This window comes from Lytechinus pictus, unplaced genomic scaffold, assembly GCF_037042905.1.
Source record: "Lytechinus pictus isolate F3 Inbred unplaced genomic scaffold, Lp3.0 scaffold_20, whole genome shotgun sequence".
NCBI classification, from domain to species: Eukaryota; Metazoa; Echinodermata; class Echinoidea; order Temnopleuroida; family Toxopneustidae; genus Lytechinus; species Lytechinus pictus.
Genome location: NW_026974141.1, coordinates 7,149,811 through 7,176,009, shown reverse-complemented (window position 1 = coordinate 7,176,009; position 26,199 = coordinate 7,149,811). Strand labels below are relative to the sequence as shown.

General features: G+C 36.2%; 1 protein-coding gene across 2 annotated transcripts; it reads right to left on the bottom strand.

Annotated features, from left to right (window-relative positions):
- Window positions 1-745: 745 nt before the first annotated feature.
- Window positions 746-26,010, bottom strand: LOC129282837 (uncharacterized). 2 transcript variants are annotated; one of them, XM_064114936.1, is made up of 9 exons: window positions 25,808-26,010; window positions 25,088-25,175; window positions 15,049-15,916; window positions 7,981-8,235; window positions 6,800-7,495; window positions 5,334-5,567; window positions 4,759-4,892; window positions 3,920-4,142; window positions 746-2,956 (listed from the first exon to the last, which is right to left on the bottom strand). In XM_064114936.1, the coding sequence occupies exons 3-9, from the start codon at window positions 15,866-15,868 to the stop codon at window positions 2,874-2,876; spliced, it is 2,445 nt and encodes an 814-aa protein (XP_063971006.1). In that variant the 5' UTR covers window positions 15,869-15,916; window positions 25,088-25,175; window positions 25,808-26,010; the 3' UTR covers window positions 746-2,873. The 2 variants fall into 2 exon arrangements, with proteins under 2 accessions (XP_063971006.1, XP_063971005.1); XM_064114935.1 differs by lacking the exon at window positions 25,808-26,010 and having other exon boundaries at window positions 25,088-25,315.
- Between the last annotated feature and the right edge of the window lie 189 nt (window positions 26,011-26,199).

Below are 26,199 nucleotides of genomic sequence, written 5' to 3'. Positions count from 1 at the left end.
ATTACTTCAACTAATTCAACTACTCATACCACTACTGTTGCTTCTACTACTACTACTACTACTACTACTACTACTACTACTACTACTTCTACTGCTGCTACTTCTACTATTACTACTACTACTACTGCTGCTGCCGCTGCTACTTCCACTATACTGCCACTACTACTACTACTACTACTACTACTACTACTACTACTACTACTACTACTACAACTTCTACTACTTGTACTGATATTACTACTACTTCTACTACTACTACTTCTACTCATACTCATACCACTACTGCTATTGCTATTGCTATTACTGCTTCTGTTACTTCTACCACTGCTACCATTTGTCATTATCACTAGAGTGGTTCATTTCATCCATTATTAGAATTAATATTCTGGTAATTCTTATTTCTGTCATTATCATCATCATCATCATCAACAACAATTTATCTGCCAAAGAGGGAAGATAATTAATTTTCGAAAAACATTTGTTGGTCAATCAACATAATCAAATGGGCGGCCAAAATAGGAAGTAAATACTCCAAATTTCTATTAGGCATAAACTTTCCTGCGTACCAAGTGTGACGTCATGATGATCATCCCTCGTCACAGTATGTGGTTCTTAACAAGTTGTATTTTTTTGCAAATTCATCTGATTTAACGCATATACCATGGTAAAACTTGATAAAAACTTACATAACTGATTTGTGGAAATAAGTCTTCAGTAACAGAAAACAATTGTCAGACTTTTCATTGCTATACTATGTCAATAGTTTAATTCAAACACGAGGCATACAGAATTGAATGTATTTCAGGTTCGTACTGAACTCAAAGTGGTTATGAGATTTAAAAAATATAGAAGAGATATATAAAATGGCAAGAACTGATGAGTAAAAAAATATAACTTAAATAATTGCTCAATGTTTTGCCACCATGGAATTATCAATAGTATACGAAAGACTTTCCTATTTCTTAGTGCGGATTCAAATCTTCTTAGGAATAAAACGGTGATAGCAATACCACTACTACCTTATTTTTTTTTTAACAAGGAAGTTATTACAAAAGACAGTGAAATGTATGGTAAGAATGTACATCTGTAAAATTATACCCGATTTTTATTACTTTGTATTATGTTTGAATGGATATGAAATAAAGAATTGAATTGAAATGTAAATAGAATAAAAATCATAATCCTCATTAGTATGAAAGAGAGAGAGATAGAGAAGGGAAGATGGGGCCTAAATATGTGTTTTAACTATGGAAAGCCAACCGTTTCTTAAATCCCAAACAGTAGAAGGTTAAATTTGAAAGAATATTTGGTGTCTGAATTATTCATAATTGTCTGTGAATGAAAAACAAAGTAGATTTCTCTACCACTAATGCTTGCAAAACACGTAGACATGTAGAAAAGGCACACAATAAATATCGAAAGCATATAATAGTGTAACAAAAATTAATGTTAAAGAAATGTTGAGATTTTCGACTTCTTATAATGTAAGAACTGACTTGAAGCCATTGATGATCTCCCCACTGGTTGGGAGATCAGAGGGCCGTATCACAAAGAGTTGCGATTGATCCGATCAATCGCAACTATGGAAAGCCAGCAAAGTCAACATATAAAATGCATGTTTGTTTAAAAAAAATCTAGATATGAATGTATATCCATGAATTCAAGTTTAAGTTCAAGTTCAAGTTCAAGTTTATTTTCCATTTCCATTATCAGCATAGGCAAATACAAATCATACATACATTATAAATTCATTGATTTCTCGACAATTTGGTGTGTTCTTTGTTTACAAAGGACATTTTGCAAAACTCCTGTAGAATAAATTATGACCCTAATGGATTTCCTTAGAGTTACGGTTGATTGGATCAATTGCAACTCTTTGTAAGACGGAGTCCAGTGCTTGGACGTTAGTCAAAGCTCAGGACACTGTAAAAGCGAAGTAAGGCACAATCCCAATATTGTTTCGAATTTCTGACGATAGCGGACGTGTTTCGTAAAAACTATCATTAAATTTTAAATAATTCACTTGTCTGATTAGCTTGTACTAAACAAGGGTATCTGTACCTTTCGTTTTCAAGTCTTCAATTATTGATAATATTGCTCCCATGACAGTCGTATAACTATTAAACTATTTGAAATAATGATTTTCTCTGTGTACATTATTTACTTAGTTTCTCCACCAAGTTTATAATTGAATCTTAGTACTAAATATTGGATATTTGTGTCCTTAGTTTTCAAGTTTTTTACTTGTTATCACTACTGATCTTTTCGTAGAACTAACATTCCATTCTAAATATTTTGTTTTCTGTGTAAATTCAATACAAAATTATCATCAAACCTTAGCACTATCACTAAATATAAATAAAGATGTCCGTGTCTATAACTTTAAAAGTTTTACTTGTCATTACTTGATTTATTTGCAGAACTATAACATTCCATTATCAATAATTCTTTTCTCTGTTTAGTTTGAATACAAAGTTTGTTTGTCTACCAAGTTTATTGCGATATTTTAACAATAAAATATACATTTTCAAGATATCACTTGTTATTACTTCCCAATACATTTATACCGCAATAATTATGTTACCAAGGCAACCAAGCAGCAAAACAATTACTCTTCCTCTCAAAATATTTTAGTTTCTCGAAACAAATACAATTATAGGTCAATTCATTCTCTGTTGTATTATTAGATATCTGAAAAAAGTATAGTTTAAGACTATGTATTTATAACACACAGTCAATGTGAGACCATACACGGTTCACTCCCCTTTAACTTAAAATTAATTTGCGTGTCCATGCGTTGGAATTGACGGCGATTCCTTGTCATGTTTGTTATCCGTTCAAAGGAATTTACGTCATCGCCAAAGAAGGCAGATCTACCATAGTCCCGCCGTAACCACGCCCAAGGCAAAGAATATGATTGCTCCAATGGACGGGCTTCCAATCTTTCCAGCACCTCCTAGTATGTAGGAAACATAAAAAGGGAGAGAGAAAGGGAGGGAGAGGGGGAAGGGGAAGGGGAGAGAGAGAGGGGGAGAGGAAGAGAGTTGGAAAGAGGGAAAAACAGCCAAGAGATGCAGAAAAAAAAGTTTGTTAGAAGAAATGTATGAGAAGACCAAGTAAAATTTTATACATATACACCCTCTCACAAACACACACACACCCTCACCCACCCACCCACATATACATACCCTCACACACACACACACATGTGTGTGTGTGTGTGTGCGTGCGTGTGAGGGTGTGTGTGAGGGTGAGGGTGTATGTGTGTGATTTTTTTTTTTCGATTTTACATGGAGATATATTTTCATCTGGTGCCGATCAAACTGAAATAGCTGCGTGGTTGACAAACATATTCCTCATCATGGACTGGGCTGGGAATTTCAGAATTTAATCTTGTCTGCAGAATCTTGATATTCAATCCCCGAATTTGTAGGATTAATTCTCTAAGAGCCCTTTGAAATGAAAAACCTAAGTTTCGCCGATAGAGGGCACTGTATATGTTTGATGTCAATATTTAAATTTGTACAGATATTCGGCGGTTGAAAACAGGTCCATCTCCTGCACCAATTATTGTGATTGGAACTTTTAATGATACTCAAGTTTAAGTAATATTATTGATCCTCGAGGTCTCAAAGACAAAATCCTATGTTCGTCGGCGCCAAGCGGCAACGATGATTTCTAGCCAGTTAATCATGTTAATTCAGACGAAATGAAGAAGCGTCCCGGATCGGACGTGAAAGTATTGAAGTCCGTTTCAATAACTGCAAGTCCAACGGAACAGACTTATTTTCTCTTCGTAATTTCTTGACGCAGTACCAAATCAGGTTTTAAGCATTTACTATCTTATATCATGGATGCGATCTCTTATAGATATTGAATGCGACTAGATTGCCAAGAGTTTGATCATGTATTATCTTACCAGTTACCATGGTTGTGATCTCTGAAACGCCCAGAGAAACTCCGTCAAACGAAAGAACGTCGACAGACAGCTCGGTCACACTTTCCGCGATGCCATCAGCGTTGGTTTGGGTTGTGGCATAGACCATCACGTCCAACGCAGCAACAACGCTTCCTTGGCTGAATGACACCACCTCGCATTCCACTCGACGAGCACCCGACTCGTTCTCAATGAGATTCACAACCTGTTAAAAATGGATGCCACATACCGGATAAAAAACAACAACGAAACTTTACTTCAAAAGGGTTAATCAGTGTTCCGTTTCATAAAGACTTGCTATGAAAACAAATTAAAAATTTATATTATCAGCCAATCAGAGTGGAGGATTTCTGTAGCTTTTAGCTATTACGCAAATATGTTATCATAGCAAGTTTTATGAAACGAACCCCAGGTAGGAAGTCTAGTTTATGTTTGCACACAGGAGTACGGATCGAAGCAGTTGAGGGAGGGGGGAGGGCGTGGGGCCATGTATAAATTTCCATGACAATGATTACAAAATGACAAAAAAGAAAGAACAGGAATGAAAAAGGGGAAAATATGATGTAATTTTCTTAATATCAAGTCAAGATCTATTTCAAAAATCAGATTTTTGCCTTCAAAAGATGAAAATGTTTGCTCACTCACTTTAATTGCTCACTCATTTAAAGAAAATATTGCCCTACATGTCACGTCTGACGCCCTCAACAAATTTCCCTAATCACATCACTGTTTTGCAGGAATAAATGAATTAATGAATTTAATTAACAAATTATTAAAAGAAACATTATTCGTTCAAAGTTCCAGAAAACGAAATATCATACCCCTCCGCAGAAGGCTGTTTCAAGTCTCTTGAAGGCAGCTGACTCCTTGTTCTTTAGGTCGTCCGTGAACTGAAGTTCTTCTCCATTCAGGGTTTCAACGGTAATCGTCACCGTCAAAGTACTGTTGAATAATTCTGCGTTATGGCAAAGAGAGAATTGATACCAATCTATCTCTTGAACTGGTGGAGATGAATATTTTACTCGTATTAAAATTGGCCACTGGTTGTTCCGATTGAAAAAAAAACCCATAGGGCCTATATATATTTTGGGACTCGAAGGTAACACTGAGCAATAACGGAAAGTCATCCAAATTGGATGCTAAACTAGTTATTTGAATTTCCCCCAATATCGGTTAGAATCGACTTTGAGCTCTAAATGTAGATAAGTAATTGAATGTAATGATATATCCCCTCCCCCCTCCATCCAGAATGGGCGCGATAGAGTATTTTGGATTCAATCGAAAGCAAAATTTGTTAATGCTTATTTCGATGAACTTGTTTAGTGTATATGCTTGATTTTTTTTTTTGTTGGGAACCGTTTGATGGGAAAGACATTTAATTGAAGGGAATACTTACGAGTGAATGCTGTTTCCAGTGCGATACAGATTTCCTGGACGGTACTGTATCCGGTGTAGCGGGACATCATGTATCTTGTGACTTCATATTCATCATGATCATACAGGACACGAACGAGGGGTTCAACGATGTCATCAACTGCGTCCGTCCCGATCCTAATACACATGTCAACGTCGGTGAAGATGTCAATGACACTCTCAAAGGCATTCCTCCCGAAACCCTTCCCAGCTTCATCTGTGCGTAAAAGGTACACAAGTGCGAGAATGTAAAACAATTTTAATCCTAAAAGGACTGGGGAGCATGGGGGGGGGGGGGGGCAACGCTTCGTGTGATATTTCCGAAACAATCAAGCACACAGTAACTGTATTGAAAATGCAAGCCTTATAACAATGACAAGCTGGGAGGTCAGTGTGGAATACTGATGAACAAAAACAGCTGATCAGTGTAAAGTTCTGAGCTACAATAAATGTCGTTTGTCCATACACTAGGACGCAAGTGCTGTTTTGGTCCACCTGCTTCGACAAAGACTTTTTGGGATGCTCATTGTCAAGAAGCGCACTTTATCTCTGGTGCTCTACATAAATTGGAATTATATTTTTGTTTATGTTTTATTTGTACTGATAATGACTCATTTCATGACAAGATTGTATGCTATCACTTATTGTTTTATTACACTCTGAATTCCAAGGATTTAAAATAAATCCAGATCGGCTGTGAAGAGTGACCAGCCAAATATTAGACTTAAATTTAAACCTTGTTGATTTAAATATAAATCTAAAAGATTTGAATTTAAATCGTTTGAGATTTAAAAGTTAACCCTTAAGATTTGAAATTAATTCAAAATTTGGCTGGTCACTTTTCACAGCTGATCTGGATTTATTTTAAATCCTTGGAATCTAAAGTGCACTGTTAAGCATTCACTAGCTGATGATTTTTGTATATTGACTATAAAAGCAAATATAAACGGAAGCTTTATTGAATAAAACGCCCTACTGTGGGGGGGGGGGGAGAAATTGAAAAAAGCGCACTTGACAAACCATTTTCTCTGTTGAAAGCATACTGCGTCGCAATACGAAAACCCCCTATTATCTAGTTTATAGATTCACGATTCACGATCGGATCAACCGATGGGGAGCATTTCAACAAGACTCAAGATCCAGAACTCAGTTGCTAGGCATGCAACATTGACTTTCGCATCCTTCCCCGTTACCCTTGAACACCTTGGTGGAGAGTGGCAAACGTTGGATTGATAACTTGTCAAAGGACGCTAGGAATTCAAACACGGGACCGTATGTTACTTGGTAAGAATCATTCAGAGTCGTTACGCCACGATGCTTTTGCAATAGGCCTACACGGTGCTACATGGGTGGGGTCACAAAAATGGGACAAGTCGATTTCTTCTGAATACATGGCCAGTGAAAAAGGAGGAAATTTTCATTAGATGACACTGCTTCTGACTGACTTACCTCCATTTGTAAGAGCTTCCTGGATAGCCGTGCAGATGTCATTCCTATTTTCATATCCGAGCATTCGAGATCCTATATCTGCTACTGCCAAGATGATAGGGTAATAGGTAGAATTAGCGTGGATCCCAACACTAGGAAGATATTCAGTCCAGTCTGAGCACGCGTAGTAGTTTGACGCAGGAAGCAAGGGGTTGGTCAGCTCTCCGACGAATCTCGTGACCAAGTCAGGCAAGGCTGGACCAAGGAACTGGCCGATATTCGGACATACGGTGGACTGGTCCGAGATATTAATGTTGTAGACGTCTCTGAGGATATCCTCCATGATTTCGATGATGTCGATACTCGGAGCCATAGGATCATCAGTCTGCCTTCGCCTCCTTCTGCCGACATCCTGGTTAATCAGGTTCATAAAGGTGGCTTTCAAATCGTTGCACGACCCCTCTGCGTCAAACGCATCGAGGTCATTTGCTGCCTCGCGGATCTCGCTGCAGATTGGCTCATAGTAGGCAGCGTAGTTGGTCAAAGAGGGCGCCAGCCTGAGAAGATCGGGGAGGATCTCTCTGCAACCAAAATCAAAGGAATCAATTGTTCGTTCACGAAGCCACAGACCCCCTGCCGCGTTGATGAAGAACTCAACACTAAGATTTGTCTCTGGGATAAGTTGAATTGGTACTGAATCAGGAAGATCCACCAGTGCTAGAATAAAAAAGGAGATTCATATTCTTAGTTACTTCCTTTTTTTTAATAAAAAAAAATAATAAATACTTCATCTATGTTCTTTTTGTAATGTTTCTTGTTAGCATTTATTGAATTCAATTTGAGATGGGGGCGAATTCCACGAAAATCTATATTTTCTTCAAAACCTATTTGTGCAGTCATTTCGTCAAACATGATCAAACATGAATAAATGTTGTTTTTTCTAGTTTCTAGGACAAACTGATTTTAATTTTGATTTAGTTTTTTGATAGTCTATGCTCATTGGGTATATCTATATATATATACATATTTCTTTAACAACAAAAGTATACTGTCGGCGGAGGCCGAATGGGGATTATTAACTTTGATTACCTATACTTGGTAAGAAATGACAGAACAAAAGTACAGAGATCAAATGAATTATGAAATACTAAAAAAATATTGAATGATCAGAATTAAGCTAGGCCTACTTATTCATAACTCACTAGTGAAAGCAATTTCCACGAAACGACACATTCTATCCACGGGGTCCGGTCCCTGAAATCCAGTGTACTTGTAAATCATCTCATCCGTTATTGAAAACATCATGTCATTCGGGTTTCCTAATTGGACAATCGGTTCGATAACGTCATCAATGAGGCCATTGAGCAGCACGGAGCATCTGTCTGCATTTTCCGGAATTCTGAAAGCGCTAGAAATCCGAGCAGCTGAGAATGAGCGTCTAGCCTCGATGTTTCCATCTACACATGCAAGAAGGGAAGATAACGAATAACCTAAAAAGCATGATAAACATGATAAAGAGAAAACGGGAATTCAAAGGAAGGCGTGGCAGTAAGAGTGATAACTTCGGATTCTGGTTACACGGGTTCGATTCGCATTTAGTGCGCTGTAGTACCCATGGTAAATTAAGGCATTTATCATCACTGCCGGATCCCTCGGACATGTCGGAGAGGACCGTTACGTAAAACTTTGGCTGTTTGCTTACAGGAATCTATCAGTCACAAATCCCACCAAGTTCACAAAGGAGAGGGGGCATTTGAAGCACGAGCTCAATTTGTTATGTACTGACCTGAGAACGGAAAATGAACCTTTGCAGTCATTCATGCAGATATTACATATCTCATCAAACAAAATAATGCGAGCACGAAGCGCGAGCTGAAAACATCAATATTCTGACCTAAAAGCTTGACCCTGTACTTTTTATTTACCAAGAATGATCGGGATGTTATCTGAATTATCAACATTGATTTGAGCAAGAAGACCGAGTGACAAAAGTTTGGTTATTCTGATCTGGCAAAAATAGGGATGGGTATCTAATTGAACTGTTAATGCGAGTGTGAAACACGAGCTGAAATCTTTTACATTTCGATCTGAAAAAATAGCAAGTTATGGATATTACATAATTAAAAAAAAAATTATTGGAGAGAGGATCACGTGACCGCCATGCTGTGAAGTTCAGCCAAATATCGACCGGAGCCTGGAAAGGTGTTAAAATTAAGATTTTAAGCAATTTTGTTGATAGTGGACTACCCCGTTATCACCATGGGCAAGGACAAGCATCCTCATTCACCAGAGAAAGTGAACTCTAGCTCCAAGTCCAAGAAACCTAAGCTTGATAAAGTTGATTCTGAAGACGATCCCGGTAATTCTTCGTCGACCGCAGAACAAGCTCCATCCTCCTCCGGGGCCCAGCCCGCGGGTGCTTCTGCCGAGCCAGCCCCGCTTTGGTTCACCAGCTACATGGCCTGTTTTGAGAAACGTATGGATACTCGCATTGAAGCCCTTGTTTCCTACTCACGTCGCCGAACTCTCTGCAAAATTTGACGTCCAAGATGAGAAAGTAAGCTCATGTAACTTACTCGTATCTGACTTGATGGAGAGGGTAGAGAAACTGAAAATTGAGAAGGAAAAACTTAGTTGGAAATTAGATGACCTTGAAAATCGGGCACGTCGCAACAATCTAGTGTTCTACGGTGTCCCGGAGAAAGCTAATGCCTCCTCTTCCTCTGTCATGAGAGAGGTCCTAAAAGAGTTTGTTGGATCTCTGCTTCGAACGTTGTCACCGGACCCCAACAACGACAATAGCCAGTGCTGAGGATCTGATGAGCCGTCCAAGGATGGTCCATATTGCATTTTCTTCCTTCCTTACTAAGGAAAAGGTGCGACAGCCCTGCATTATATAGAAAGTTCAAGTCATCTAAATACAAGGATAGGAATCTGTTTTTGTCGGATGACTTCTCTAAAAAGGTTCTAGAAAGCCGTAAAGGCAAGATGGATGGATTGAAGAAGCAGGGGAAGAATCCATTCTTCTTATTTCCAGCAAAACTAGCCTATAGGGATGTCTCTGGAAAGCTACACATTTTTTTAGATGACTGTATTAACCTTTTTCCTGTTTCTATCTACCAAGGTCAAGGTTTTGATAATGGATATCACCCCGTTTGTAGAAAGGACTTACCTCTACTCTACCCTTCGTTTTTGAAGTTGATCCTTTTTTCGCCTGATTTTTATGTCTTTGTATATTTTAAAATGTTGACTCTTATGGCCATGTCTTGCTTGTATTAATGTAAGCATCCTTGTATTGTTTTAATAGGCCTACTTTTACGAGGTTGTTATTCTTGACTTAGGGGTTCTTTTTTCCTTATTTGAGAAATAAGGCTCATGTATTTATATATATTTTGTGAGTTCAGCTCCATGTTGTTACATTCATTTAGTTTCATATTTGATTTTTGTCCACTGATCAAAACCAAGAGAAAGAATGAAGAGTTCTTTTTTTCTGATTTGATGGAACTTAGACCCTTTAAGTTACACCCTTTCCGGATCTCGGTCTGTTTTGTGATTGCTGCATCATGCCACGGTTTGCGCGCTTTTGTAGGGCTGACCTTGATTTGAAGCCCTCTTTTTCATCTCGCGCTTTTGTGATTCTCTTTTTTTGGTTGTATCTAATGTTCTTTTTTAATTATTTTTTGTTGTTGCATTTTTATACTTTTTATTTTCCTTTTTTTTTCATGTGGCAAAGTGATTATTTGTATGAAAATTAAATGCATTGTTTTTTTCAGTGCGTATTGAGTATTTTCATGTAACACAACAAACAATATTTATAGTGTGGTATTTAAAAGACAATCTCTATATTTTTCCAATATGGATATAAAGCTTCATACTTTTAATTGTCGTGGATTACAAGACTTCCACAAAAGAAAGAAGATATTTCATTATATGAAAAATTTAAATACTGATGTTACTTTTTTGCAAGAAACTCATCCAGACAAGACAGATGCGTTATTGTGGAAGACTCAGTGGGGTGAACAAGCCTTTTTTTCTAGTTTTAACTCTGCAAGTAGGGGGTAGCCATCCTTCTTAGAAAATCTGTTTCTTTTCAAACCCTTTCTGTTTTTAGTGACCCAGAAGGTAGGTTTATAATTATAAAGGCAATATTGAATGATTTACATTGTACACTTGTTAATATTTATGCCCCCAATAAGGACGATCCTGACTTTTTTCTCAAGGTTTTCGCTGAAGTAGAAAAATTAAGCAGCTCAATATTGATTGTGGGCGGTGATTTTAATTCAGTTATTGGCCCACTCGACTACCAAGGTTCAAGACCACAGCATTCTAACAAGCAATCTAGTGAAATGCTTTCTATTTTAATGGATGAAATCGGACTATTAGATGTATGGAGACATTTTCACCCAAACTTAAGACAATATACTCGTCATCAAAAGTCCCCGAGGGCCCTATCCAGGCTTGATTTCATTTTAGTGTCTAGCAACTTTATAGTTAACTGTTCAATTTAAAAGATATTACCTGGAATTCAATCTGACCATTCTGTTGTACAAATTTCTTTTAATGATAATCAGCCAAAAAGGGGAAGAGGCTTTTGGAAAATGATCTGTTATTATCTTCATCATGATTCAGACTTTTTAAATTTAATTAAAGATACAATACGAAATTTTAAATTAAATCATCATAACTCGGATTGTAACCCCAATATTTTATGGGACTCCCTAAAGTGTGTAATTGCAGGTGTTAGTGTTGAATATTCATCCAGAAAGAAAAAAGAAAGAAATAAAGAAAAACAAAAATTGCTACTTAAAAAATAGGACTACAAATTTCAAATGTTATCCCGACATCTTCAGACAATACTTTGTTGATTAAATTAGAAGAAATGGAAGAAAAACAAAATAAAATTTATGACTTTGAAACGAAGGGATTGATTACACGTTCCAGGGTAAAATGGATTGAAGAAGGAGAGAAAAGTACAAAATATTTATGTAATCTAGCGAATAGGGGTTGGCATAAGAAAAATATTTCAAGGTTAAAAGATCACCATGGTAATTTCATTACTGACCCGGTTGGAATTAAAAGAGAAATTCAAAGTTTTTATAGTAAATTATACTCCATCCAGGATGATGCTCTGGGGAACATAAATGAAAATGATATAAATAAAAAATATGTTTGATAACCTCAATATTCCACAACTACCTGATGATCAAAAACAACTTTTTGATGCTGGACTATCAAAACAAGAAATTTTTAATGTCATTAAATCCATGAAATCAAATAAAATACCTGGTTTTGATGGTATACCTGCATAATTTTATGTTGTTTTTTCTCCAGATATAAATGAAATGTTAATTAATTCTTTGAATTTCTCATTACAAAATGGCACTTTGTCTCCATCACAGAGAAATTGCATAATCACACTTCTTCCAAAGAAAGACAAAGATCCTCTCCTTATAAAAAATTATCGTCCAATTACATTATTGACAGTTGATTATAAAATTATTGCTAAATGCTTAGCTAATCGTCTCAAACGATGTTTAGATAATCTTATCAGTACTGATCAATCCGGTTTTATGAAAGGTAGGACTATTGGCCACAATATTCGCTTGATTCTTGACATAATTGAATACACTGACAAAAAAGATATTCCTGTGTCTATAGTACTGTTAGATATTGAGAAAGCATTTGATAGTGTATCTCACAACTTTTTATTTCTTACATCGCATAAGTTTAATTTCAGCAATTTTGTTATTGAGGCAGTTAAAACTTTATATGCATCTCGCCATGCCTATGTTTTGAACAATGGTTTTCTAACTGAACGTGTCCCTATGGAACGAAGTATTTTTCAAGGTTGTCCGATTTCTCCATATTTGTTTTTACTTGTGATAGAGATAATGGCAATATCAGTCCGACAAAATAATGCTATTTAGAGGTATCCCACTTGAAAATGAAGATGTTAAAATATGTCTCTTTGCTGATGATTCTGTATGTTTTATAAATGATTCTGATAATTCTTTTTTTGAGCTTTTTGAAACCTTGCAGAAATTTGGTCGTTTCTCTGGTTGCAAAATTAATTCTAGCAAAACTGACGCAATATGGATAGGTTCTAAGAAGGGTAATCAACACTTCCTTACATAAACCGTGGTGTTTCTTGGAAGGCTTCAAAATTTAAATGTTTAGGAGTAGTTTTATCTCTCAATGTTGTACAAATTCATGAGTTAAATTATAAAGAGAAATTAAAAAGAATGGAGCAAACTTTAAACTGCTGGCAAACTAGAAATCTTTCTCTAATTGGTAGAATCTGTGTTGTCAAAACTCTTATTTTGCCACAGTTAATCTATCTTTTTTCTGTTCTTTCTGTTAAATTACCCAGAGCCTTTTTTTAAGAATTAAATAAATTATGTTTTGAATTTCTTTGGAATGGAGGCAAGGATAGAGTTCAACGTAAGATAATGTGTAATGATTATACTCAGGCTGGACTTAGAATGATTGACCCTTTTTATTTTGCATGTGCTCAAAAAATGGTCTGGGTAAAACACTTATTGGATGAGAATTTTTATGCTCCATGGAAAAAGATTGAAGTAGCCTTTTTAGAAAAATTTAATCATAACATTCAAATTTTGTGGAAATCTCAAGCTCCTGAGAGCATTTTAAACAGTCTTGGTAATATACAATTATCTGAAGCATTGAGAATGTGGTATTTATTTAGGGAGGAAGCTGCTGTCGAATTTTATGGTAACAAATTTTCAGATTTGAGTGGTTGTCAACTTCTGTGGTATAACAAATTCATTCGTTCAAAAACTAAACAGTATCTTAATTATCCAATGTGGCATGAGAGAAATGTCTTAATGATGTCAGACTTATTTAATCCTCCTCTTTTAGGTCACAAACTCTTTGAAGAGCTTGTGTTAGATTTTGTAATCCCCCAAACAGACAGAAGGAAATATAATGTTTTAATTAAGTGCATCCCGGAAGAATGGTTGGTGAGTTTTGACCCTGATATTATTGGTGTTCATGAAACAATTGTACATAAATTGTTGAGTTATAAAAAAGTCCCTAGAAATTCATACATTTTATTTGGGATATCACACACACCTGACAAAAGATACTCTTATTGGGATGAACGTTTACCAATACCAGTATCTATCGATTGGGAAAAGGTACACTACACAATTTTTTTTTGTACCATTGATACTAAATTAAGATCGTTCTATTTTAAGATTTTTCATAAAGCCATAGCATTAAATGATTTTTTATATAAGATTAAATCTAAGGATTCACCCAATTGTGTTTTCTGTGATAAAAGTGAGGAAACAATAGTCCACCTGTTTTGCGAATGTGAAAGGGTAATTCCTATTTGGCAATCCCTTTTAACGAAAGTTTCCCAAAATAATGTTCAAATAAATGGTTCTTATTTTGCAAAAATGTTCGGACTCCCAGCTGATAAGTTCATTTCATACCGTTTCTTACTTTTGAAGTATTATATTCATAAATGTAAATTTAAGAATAATCCTCCAAGTTTTGCTCTTTTTAAAACATTTGTGAAAAAACAACAGGACTTGGAATATTTGATAGCTAAGAAAAAAAATAAGTTGCCCTCTCACTTTAAGAAGTGGCGATTCACCTTATAATTTGGTTTTCAAAAATGTCAACAGGTTACATGATAACTAACAATGTATATTTTGTGCCCCATTTTTTAAAAATAATACTGCACTGTGTTGGTCATATGGTTGTAGACATCAGATCCCATTTTTTCATGCAACTTGTATCTCAGTTTCCTTGATATACTTGTTCGTTTAAAAACCTCCATAATTATGTCGTCTTGGATAACCAGTTGTGTTTTTAATCCTATCAATAGTTGTTGGGAAACCATTTTATAATCATAGCTTGTATATTTTGTTTTGTCTACTTTATTTACCAAATCACCTATCTTTGTTTAGATAACACTGATATTAAGTCATCACCTAATAATCATTTGTAAATTTTGTGATTTATTTCAATTCGTTATAATGAAAACAGAAAAAAAAACAGAAAAAAAAATTGTTGCAAATCATAACCTTATTTTGATGATATGAATTCAGAAAATTAATAAATTGACTTTTTATAAAAATTAATGTCTATTTAGATTTAATATTATGCGCCTTCTTCTGCATGACATAAGCGGTTAACTCTCTAGCAGAATTTAGGTGCAGAAATTATTCCGACTAGCACACACACACAGAAAGGGGAGCCAAAACAGTGATGCCAACATTACGCGCTATTTTCAGGCTTACCTTCGAGTGTTGAAAGGATGTTCTCACAAAGGGCATCTCCATTGCTGAAGCCGACCGCTTGGGCTACTAGCTCACGGATATCTTGAAAGATAGTTTTCTCAAAAGATGAGTTGACCATTAAGCTCTGAAGGAAGCCGTCAAAGTCTTGACAGATCGGACGTGCATGAGGCAGAAGGACAGCCATCAGCTCAGAGCCGAAATTAGTTATGACGTCCTCAAGGGACTGCCGAAGGAAGTGATCCTTGATGTTGGTGGTGCAGATGGCTCTGATCATGGATAAATCCTCGATGATCATGTTGATATCTATTCCATAGAGATCCCTGGTTATGTTGACTAGGATTTCAACGATATCAAAAGGAAGTTCCATGGGTCCAGGAGACGTCGAGGAAGATTGTCTTCGAACCCTTCCACCATATACCTGGGCTGTTGGATCCAAGAACATATCGATTATTCCATTACACCAGCCCGTTGCGTCGAAATTATCAAGGTCGTTCGACGCTTCCCTCACATCATCGCAGAGTGGACCCCAAATAAGACTTGAACCATCCACTTCCGGTACTACCGAAGCGATGAAAGGGAGGACATCATTGCAAAAATAAGCCGCGGAGTCAATGGCACGGTCCTGTTGCCAGATGCCCCCAGCAGCGTTGATCAGATACTGGATCGTTAGACCGGTGTTTGGAACGATCTCTCCTGGGTTTTGGAATGGCTCAAGCGGATCAGCAGGGGGCAGCATCGTCCATGGAGTGAACGGGGGAGGCTGACTAGCTACCATAGCAACCGCCAAAGCGGTCGACATGAGAATAAAAAGCGCCCTCATGGTTGGAAGCTGCTGTATTCTCTGCAGCAAGTTGTAACTTCTTTATTTCTGTTAAATAAAAAAAAATCAAAGAGGACCGTATTAGATCATCTTACATTGATTTGTGTGTGTGTGTACTAATGGTTACCTAAAACAATTGTGAACACCCCTCCTCTCCCACCCCACCCCACCCCACCCCAACTTTTATGCGAGAAAGAGGGTCGATTATACGATTGTAGAATGAAAAATAAATTGAATTGAATTGAATTAGGAACAATCTGGATGGGAGAGAAAAAAGGTAATAATTTAAAAAAAAAAATAGATACTTCACATTATTTTTTTCCCTCGTAGCACACTCCTGTAATCAAACTTTGTTTTATTCGCATAAAAAAAATGCTTGAATGAAGAATCACATATTTATTACAACAGAGGAGACTCTAACTAGCAAACTTGTTACAATAGTCTGCGTTCGTGAAGCGGGGATGGAGCGGAGGCGGGGAGCTTTTCTCGAAAGGGTGTGTCGAGGGAGGGGAGTCAAATATTATATGATGCAAAAAAAAAAACAAGAAATAGTCAGTGTGGGACATCATCGTCTGTCTCATTTACATGTCACTAAATTGTGCATATTTTTGTGAAAATAAGCGAAAATCTGAAATTTCATAACTCTCTTATTTTACATCCGATTTTAATGTAATTTTCAGCGTTATGCTAGTTTGATTTTTCTCTTTTTATTCAAGTCAACATTTTTCTGGGGTTGAGTTGACCTTCAATTGACTCCCTTCGCTTAGTTAAAACCACCCTTTTTGAGAAAAGCTCCCCCGGTTTTATCGAAAGTCCCCGCTCCGCGAACCCAGACGATTGTAACAAGCCCTCGAAGCTTTTCGTCATATATCAATTATATTTTGTTATCACCAAATTTCGGTTTCCCTTTTCTGGGGCAAACTGAATTACTTAGCCATGTCCACAGTTTAAACAGGGGCCGACCATTCAGAGAGGGGATGGGGCGGGGGCTGCCAAACTGTTTAAATAAACGTGAATAAAAACCTAAGAAAATGTTTATGATTTTCTTTTTTCTTTCTTTCTGTTTGCATGGCCATGCAGATCGAACCCCTCTCCTGTCACTTTCAAAACCGTTCCGCAGACCCCTCTGAGGATTTTAATTCTTGCAGATGGACTAAATCTCAGATCGACTGACCACTGACCAAACTCAATTGGTCATCTGCCACTTCGTCTAAAGCCCTAATTAAGTCTTTTAGTCTAATGTCCACGTAACTCTATTACATTTTTTTTTCAAAACGAAATTGTTTTGACCAAGAAGAATTTTGAGGAATTTGGGGAAGCATAACTGGTTACACAGAATGGTTAAAGGTCAAGTCTATCCCAACAAAAAAGTTGATTTGAGTAAAAAGAGAAAAATAATTCAAGCATAACACTGAAAATTTCATCAAAATCGGATGTAAAATAAGAAAGTTATGACATTTTAAAGTTTCGCTTCTTTTTGAAAAACAGTGATATGCACAATTCAGTGACATCCAAATCAGACAGTCGATGATATCCTTCTCTCACTATTTCTTGTGTTTTTTATTGTTTGAATTATACAATATTTCATTTCTTACATACTCGACTATTAGGACTAACTTGGCTGAAACATACAGTGTTAAATAATGCTAATTCCACAGGCATGACAGGTTCAGGGAGGAGTTAATTGTTGTTTCACTTGACAATGAGGAGAAAATTTGAATATTTAATATTTCATATAATACAATACAAAAGAAATAGTGAGTGGATGACGTCATCAGTCTCCTCATTTGCATACCGATCAGGATGTGCATATATCTGTTTTATGTCATAACTTTCTTATTTTACAACCGATTTTGATGAATTTTTCAGTGTTATGCTTGCTGGATTTTTCTCTTTTTATTCGAATCAAGTTTCTGTTGGGGTGGACTTGTCCTTTAAAGGGAATCTGTAATCAAGCAAAGTGGTTGTAGGTGAGTTAAGATCATAGACTGGGGTTGAGACAATAAGGAAATGGCACAAAGTGGGATTACACGAAGCTCAATATTTACACAGTTTTATGGTGATATCGTCTTTATGGCCGTGAAATTAGGTGGCAGCATTCCTGTTTGGCAGAAAATAAGCCTTGGTTTGAGGGAAACCGCTATTTACATAAATGTTGCAAAATATTATTCATGAAACAACAACAAACGTGCACAGTCATAATGTAATCAATACAAAATACATTTGGTCTTCACTTATACCGGATGCGTGGGGCGGGGGCGGATCCAGGATTTTCCAAGGGGGTGGCACATTTTTCCAAGGAAAAATTTGACAATGCTTTAACCTCCCCCCCGGCTGTCAAGTAAAAAAAAAAGTAATGACCTACATTTTTTAGCCAACCCCAAAAAAGGGTTTTAAATTACCTTAACTTAGAACCCTTTTTTTCTTGCTTGTTACAAAATTTCTCTGTACCAAAATGACCTTCATTTGGTAGTGACATCTGGTTTTTTTTTGCTTGTCAAATTTCTCGGTAACAAAATGCCCTTCATTCTGTAGCGAAGCCCCCTTTTTTTAGCTTGTCAAATTTCACGGTCTAACCCCCTCCTTGAATAAAAGATAGATTCGCCCTTTGGCAAACTTGTTATATATATTGTGCACGGTGATATTATTAGCCTTCATGAAATGACGCTTTATCAGCCTGTCTTTAGTATGATTATAGATTTTTTAATCTCAAACGATTAAAATCCAAATACTTTGAAACTTGAAAATAAATCTTTAGGATTTAAATTGCTTGGCTGGTCCGCGATCAAGTTTAGCTATAGGAACTACTTTGGGTTCAATTTTAACATGCTTTGATTGTAACGAATTATTTTAAACCTCAAAGTAGTTTACATTATAGTTTTAATATTTTGAAATAACCTTAAGGATTCATTTTGTTTTCAGAAATTGCTTGGGAACTACAATTGATCTAAATGTATTAAATCCTTGCAAATTGGTCTAGGACGCTGGACTTGTGGAAATATATGGGCAAGTAACCCAACATTTTTTACAAAATCATGTTGAAAAACACTTCCATAACAAATTATTATTATTATTATTTTCTTGTAATTCTGGAGCCAATTTCTTGTCCATTTGATCCTTCCCTGTTTGCATGTCATAGTAGAGGTGTTATTGGCTCATTGCCTTCGGTGAGAGAGAGAAAAAAATGCATATAAGGCATTGCATTCGGTCGAATTCTATTCGCGCAATTCCACGCCTCATTGCGCCACTGTGAATTGTAAATGAGTATAGGTCACTTACTCATTCTCATTATATTCATGATTCCCAAATATTTGCATTATCATTTCAGATCTCAAGGGGGAAATGTCATTTCCCCTCGTGCGTTGACCTTCGAAGGTATTTCATTTGTAAGTGTGCCTCTATGCATTCATGGTGTAACTCTGCTATTGTTCGTAATAAACAAATGAAACGGCGATCTTTACTTCCGCACACGTAGGCAAAATTGTATAGTTTTCTCAAGATCCCGGATGCCACAATTATTCATCTACTAACCTTTTCCAAGTAACGTGAATACGCAAAACAACTATTCTTTTCAATTAATTGACCTTGGTGTTGGCGACATACTGCCTGAGCTTAGAAATAATATAAGACTAGAATTACCTCACAACCGTTTATGTATGCCCCTGTAATCGCAATAACGCCATTAATGATGTGATAACACTCAAATAAATATAATAGATTACTATTACAGCTTGATAAATTCATGCATTATTATATCATCATGTTGAGGTATTTGTAAAAAAAAACCTTGAGATATGGGCTGAAATCTAAGAAGAGATGCTACACCACAAAGCAATTAGTCTACCCCAAACGGTCAGTCTGTTGTGATTTTTTTTTTTGTAAATCTTATTTTGGAAGTTAGAGTTTAAGGAAAACGAAATCCTGGACATAGCTCTTGTGAAAACAGGGCATCCAAATAAAAAAAATACCCCCCCCCAAAAAAAACCCAAACAAATCAATGCTTTGACAATTGCAAAAAATCATAATAAGATTGTATTCCTTCACGTATGTTGTACAAACGGGGAAAGGGGTTAGGGGCGCCACTCCGCCCTCCCCCTTGCAGTTTTCCGTCATAATGTAGAATGGATTCAACCACTTGAAACTTCTAAATCTCAATTAAGTGCTTGACGTCAAGTTTGCTACTGTTACGTTGTTTTTCAACGTTGTTTTAATTTAGATTGGCATACATGCCTGTATTTGTTTTTCATTTATCCAATGATTTTTTTATATCACGAATACAGTATTTGATTTAGATTGGCACGCATTCACCTATTTTTCCACTGGTTTGTGTTGGCGTATGTTGAAGCTGTCACATTATTTTTCTTTACAAATAACATGAAAACATTTGGGTGGGCACGCAGTTCATTATCTTAATTAAGTGCTCAACGTCAAGTTTGTTATTGTTACGTTGTTTTTTAACGTTGTTTTAATTTAGATTGACATATATGCCTGTATTTGTTTTTCATTTCTCTTTTACTATACAGTGCGTCCCACAAAAAACGAAACCGAGATTTATCGATGATTTATCATAACACTTAATCGCAAATACAATAGACACATTACCTACCATTTTAAAGCTTAGAATCTCCTCTTTCATCTGAAATTACGTAGATTATTTCTCATTCACGCATGAGTGAGCAAAAACAATTTGAAAAGGGGATATCTGGGTTTTAAAAAGAAAACCACATTTTTACAAAGTTCAATATCTGCTCTTTAATTTGATACCTCAATTACAGAAAATGGTCAAGAAATAACAAAGTTCTGGTTATTTGAAATAAGGCTTGAATTTCAATAATTTCATAAAATGAAGAGGTTTTACAGGCTAGCGTTCTAACTCACTCGACACTCCGTTTTGTTGACGATCAGCCATGCATTAAGTCTTTTGTTACCGTGCGATAGCTTCAGTGGGAAACCGGTGAAAACACGTTTATTTAATGAAATTATGGAAATACAAGCATCGTTTCGAGGGATCATAACTTTTTTACTACTTGACCATTTTCTGTGATTTAGGTATCAAAGAAAAGAGAAGATATTGAACTTTTTACTCATATGATTTTCTTTTTGAAATTCAGATACCCCCCGCCAAATGAGTTTTTGGCATCCTTTCTTCGAATTGTTTTTGCTCAATCATGCGTGAATGAGGAATAATCTAAGTAATACCAGATGAAAGAGGAGATTCTAAGCTTTACATTGGTGGGTCATTTGTCTATTTTATTTATGATTAAGTTATGATAAATCATCGATAAATCTCGGTTTCGTTTTTGACTGGGCTGGGCACGCAGTGCATAATCAGTCAGTCCGCAAGCCCTGAAAAAGTAGCTTCTTTTATCCAAGTGATATTCATGACAAGAGGGTTTTTGCATAGTTAATGAGCTTGGTGCGAACCAAAACACCTCTTTTTATTCGGCCATTGCTGCTCTAAATATTGACCAAATTTCATGTTTTTGGTATCTTTGTAAAGAAGAAGAATCATTCTTTTAGGTCATGTGTTTGGATTTTTAAAAGAATGTTGTAATATAGGAAAAACTTTTGATCTAAAACATGAAACAAAATATTTTTTTTCATGCAACAAAAGTTGTTGTTTTCACACTTAATTTCTGTTTAGGCACAAATGATTTTTAAATCATGATAAAGCTGAAGATCTAAGCTTTAATATGATATAATTTTTATAAGAAGATGTGTTTTAGATGGGTCAGCAGCCAGCTTTTCATAGGCCAAGTACATTTTGCAGCTCAAAAACAAGAATACTGCGCTCTGATTGGTCATAGACCACACACCCACGCAAATTCCAATGTTCCCCACACTGGGCCTCTGCAAGGTCACACTCACCATGTGGTAATCTCTTCAAATTACCCGCGCCTGTTTGTTTTGAAAACAGTATTCAGCCAATCAGAACTCTGGATTTTATGTTACTCAGAAATTTCAGAAATCTCGTCTTACATCTTGATGGAAATAACTGGCTGCTGACCCATCTAAAAGATGCCACATATCAAGAGTGACATTGTAAGAAAGTATAGAGTTTGAGCTTTCTGATTATATAAATAATGTTGGTGCCTAAAACACAAAATGTTGCACAATTTGCAAGTGAAAACAGAGGAAGAAAATTCTGTTTGATGCATCTTTTCAGGTAAAAAATTCACTTATTTATCAAAATATTTCATTCAAAAGAAATGACCAATATAAAAGGGTAACATTTACTCTTGCCCATGGTACAAAAATAATCAATATTACTCAAGGAGAAAGTGGTCAAATTCTTTGAGATAGAAAGTCTCACAATTCACGAGATTTTGCAGGGACATGAATTCAGCCACGAGAGGACTTGGATAAATCTTGCTCATTTGCTCATTAACACAGGGGCTTGCGGACTGACTGTAATGTTGTTTAACTTTGAAGGGAAAGTCTTCCTCAACAAAAAGTTGTCTTGACTAAAACAGGAAATATGAAAATTAATATCAAACGAGCATAACGCTTATAATTTCATTACAATCTGGTGGGAAGCTAATAAGAAATTAGTGGCATTTATTTTTTTAAGAAAAAAAAGTTATATGCACAACACGTGGTTTTTTTAATGAAAGAGTCGACGACGGTGTCTCACACGCAATGTCTCGTATGTATTTGATAGTATGAATAATGCAATAGGTATATTTCCAGTTTTAACAGATTTAACAATAAGGAATTTCTTCATCGAATCATTTCGATACTTTAGGAAATCATGATAATAATATACTGATTTATATAGCGCAGTAACTTTGTGCATATATTCTACTGCGCTGCAATTAAGAGCTAGTGAAATGCTTGAGAACAAATTTAGAAAAGGGGAAAAAGAAATTTATGGAATTTATTTTAACAGACGGGTGTTTAGTTCAAGTTTGAACGTTTCTACTGATGGACAGGATCTCATTGCATATGGAAAATCATTCCATAATTTCGGGGCTGCAGAGGCAAAAGCACGATCTCCCAAAGTTATCTTTGTATTATGAGTGGGGATGATACTTTAAATAAAAAAAGTAATAATAATAATAGTGCGTGGGTGACGTCATGATTTCCTTCATAAACCGACCAGTGCGCTCTTTTCGCTAAGGGTATACATGCAGTATATATATTTATCTTCACATTACTAGGCAATAAATCAAAGCTTTGGGAAACAATTATGTTTTGATTTAAAAAGATTGTTTGGATTTTACAATACCTAATACATGTGATATGTGAAAGTTGTAAAGATAATGGATTTATTTTTCATGAAATTATCCTCAATAAAGCACGTGATTGAACCAAAATAGGCCTGACACTTTTCTCGATCACGTTCCCGTTTTCAATTACAAATTTCAGTTTCTCTTTTACTGTTTTTAACGCTGCCGTACAGTCGGGGGGGGGGGGGGCAAGAGCTACCCCCTTCAATAAAATAAAAATACAGAAAAGGAAAGGAAAGAGAGAAGGGTGAAATATGAGATTATTTTCTTAACATTAGGTCGAAATCTAAAAAAAAAAAAAGAACTTTAAAAAAAAAATGTCGGAATTTTTTGCTCGCTTACTCTGCTCGCTCGCAACTTCGTATTGATTTTATGCGATACGCCACCTCTATCCAACTCATTTTTTTTATCATTACGCCACTGCTATCTCACTAGGGGCAGGGCCCTGCGAACGTTTTTTGGTAGGGGGGGGGGGGTTGGTGAAGTAAATTTGACAAGCTAGGAAAAAAAAGGTAGTTTTGATCATTAAAAAATGACAAGCAAAAAAAAAATGGGTTTCTGATTCAAACACTAAATCTTAGTCATTTTCCACACATTTCTCCAATTTGACACACCTATCAGAATTCCAGGGGTGCTGTCTATGGAAAATAATACACGCAGCACCCCCTGGGAAAGTCTTGGGGGTTCGTCAGCACCCCCAGCACCCCGTTTCTCAGGGCCATGAATATGGCCGGGGGGGGGGGGGTCAAATATTGAGAAAAATTAAAGGAGTCCACACTCAACAAGCCCTGCTTTTTAGTGGATCCCTCCATTTCCTCAACATTTATTTAAATAGTAAAGATGAATAAAAGAAATTGTATGCAAAATTCTTTATCATGAATAGTCTACAGTTATTATCATGATTATCTAGTTCATTGTAAATATCATTATTAATATGGTTATATTGTTTCGTGTCTATTGTAAATATTCATTTAATCTATGTCATAATGTATATAGCTGCATATTCATTTATATTTTTGTAATGATTTCTTTTGCTGTTTAATTGACTCGAGTTGAAATGAAAATAAACCAAACTGAAACTGAATATATTGCTGTAAAAACGCGTTTAAAGGGGTGTTTTTTTTTTTTTTACAGTTTTGGACGCGGGCCGCGCGTGCGCTCGTTAAGGGTATCAAAACACCGATTTTCAAAAATAAGGGTGGTTTTGAAAAACTGGCCAATGGTCAATCGCGGGGTCAAACGTATTTAGGGCATGTTTTTTTTCCAAAACTTTTTTTTCTAAGACTATCCAAACGTGTTTAGGTTATGTTTTTTCCCCAAGCTTTTTCTCCGGGGCTTTATTTTTCCTCCTCGTTTCTGAAAAGAGTTCAGGTTCTTCTTGATTGTGGTATTCTAACCCTAACTGCACTGGGGGGAGGGGGGATATGCAATACCCATGAATATAGTTTTGTCTATATTTATATATATATTGTTAGCAAGAAGACAAATCTTGTTTAGGGGTCATATTCTGGCGACAACTTGTTTAGGTGCCAAAATATGTTAATGAGGCTCGCAAATAAACTTATTTAGGGGTTATTTTGCACACAGAGAAAAACTCGTTTAGGGGTGTTTGGAAATTACTTGGTCACGCGTGTGTACAGCAATATATTTGACCCCCCCCCCCGGGGGTGTGGGGGGGGCTATGGACATAATACGGTAAATGGCAGTTTTGACGAGTTAAAAACTTAGTTCGTACATAATTCAAATAAAAATGACATCCCACACTATAAAAATATTAAGGGGGGAAAGGGATCAATCACACTTTAAACATGTTAAAAGCGCAGATGAGTGATAGGTTTTTAAAAACACTGGGTTGGGCATAAAAAGTTTTAACATTAATTCTCAAATAAGCTGACAATAAGGAACATAGGTAAAATGGAATAAAAAGTGGACATAATTGTAAGGCATCGCACGTCTGATAAAAAGAATAGAAAGAAATCTAATTGATTACCTTGGTCTTTTATTTGATGTCACTAACTCGGATGACAAAAAGATGGTAGAGATCGACCTGAATTGTAACTCGCAGTCTGCCAGCGGTTCTATCAAAATGAACAATTTCTCAATGTGATTTCATCATAAACACTTGATTTAAGTATGGCAGTGATCCCTTTTTTGTATGTTTGTTTTAATGAAAGGATCGTAGGTCCGCCCTTAGCTGTCTAGTAACAAGTCGACGACCAATCAAAAGTAGTTTTGCTGATTAAAAGCAAATGAACAATGCAGTCACGTGAGAGAGAGAGAGAGTGAGAGAGAGAGAGAGAGAGAGAGAGAGAGAGAGAGAGAGGGGGAGAGAGAGAGAAGATAAAGGGGGAGGGAGAGACGGAGAGGAGTGTCGAATTTGCATTAAGCGGATATGATTTAATTCCGAAACGATTCGCTATATTTATCTATTACCCAATATCAATGATGACTCCATACTATTATACAAAAGTAGAATAATAATAATTAATAAAAAGAACAAAGCTACACTTTGGCAGATGAAGGCCAAGTATGTCGTCAATTCATAGACCACTAACTATAGCGGTTATCCATAATATGATGCATGGGTTAATATATTTTTAACAATTACTGCAAGCGCAAATCGCAAGCCGAAATGTTTGATAAACTGTCATGAAAAGGGGGTTTTAAGTAGTTTGTTATATATAGAATTATAGAGGTATACATAACTTACCAATCAAAATGCGAGCGCGCAGCGCAAGTTGATACTTGATTTTTGGTTAATCCATACAGTTGCTGCTAGATGGCCGCCATGAACGTACCAGGAGGAAATGCATATATGGCATGTGCAGTTTAGTATAGGTAGATGAATGATAAAAGAGAGCATCCGAGGAACAAGTTTTTATTTTGCCAGCAGTGATGCGTTGTGGCGTCTCCGGCGTCACTTCATCATCATGGGGTGTAAAAGGAGGATAACACAGCTGCTACAACTCGCCATTTTACCAGCATTGTGGCGTTGCGGCGTCACATCAGCATCATGGGGTTGTGGGGGAGGGGGTACCTGGAGTACACCATTCACCTTATAATTTTGGTGATTGAAGAATATAACATGTTTTCATGAGGCAT

Coding starts and splice junctions, on each gene's coding strand:
- LOC129282837 (XM_064114936.1), bottom strand. CDS start 15,868: ATGAGGGCGCTTTTTATTCTCATGTCGACCGCTTTGGCGGTTGCTATG. Junction 7,496..7,980: donor CGTGGAAATTGCTTTCACTA/GTGAGTTATGAA, acceptor TTTTTATTCTAG/CACTGGTGGATCTTCCTGAT. Junction 2,957..3,919: donor GATCACAACCATGGTAACTG/GTAAGATAATAC, acceptor CCTACATACTAG/GAGGTGCTGGAAAGATTGGA.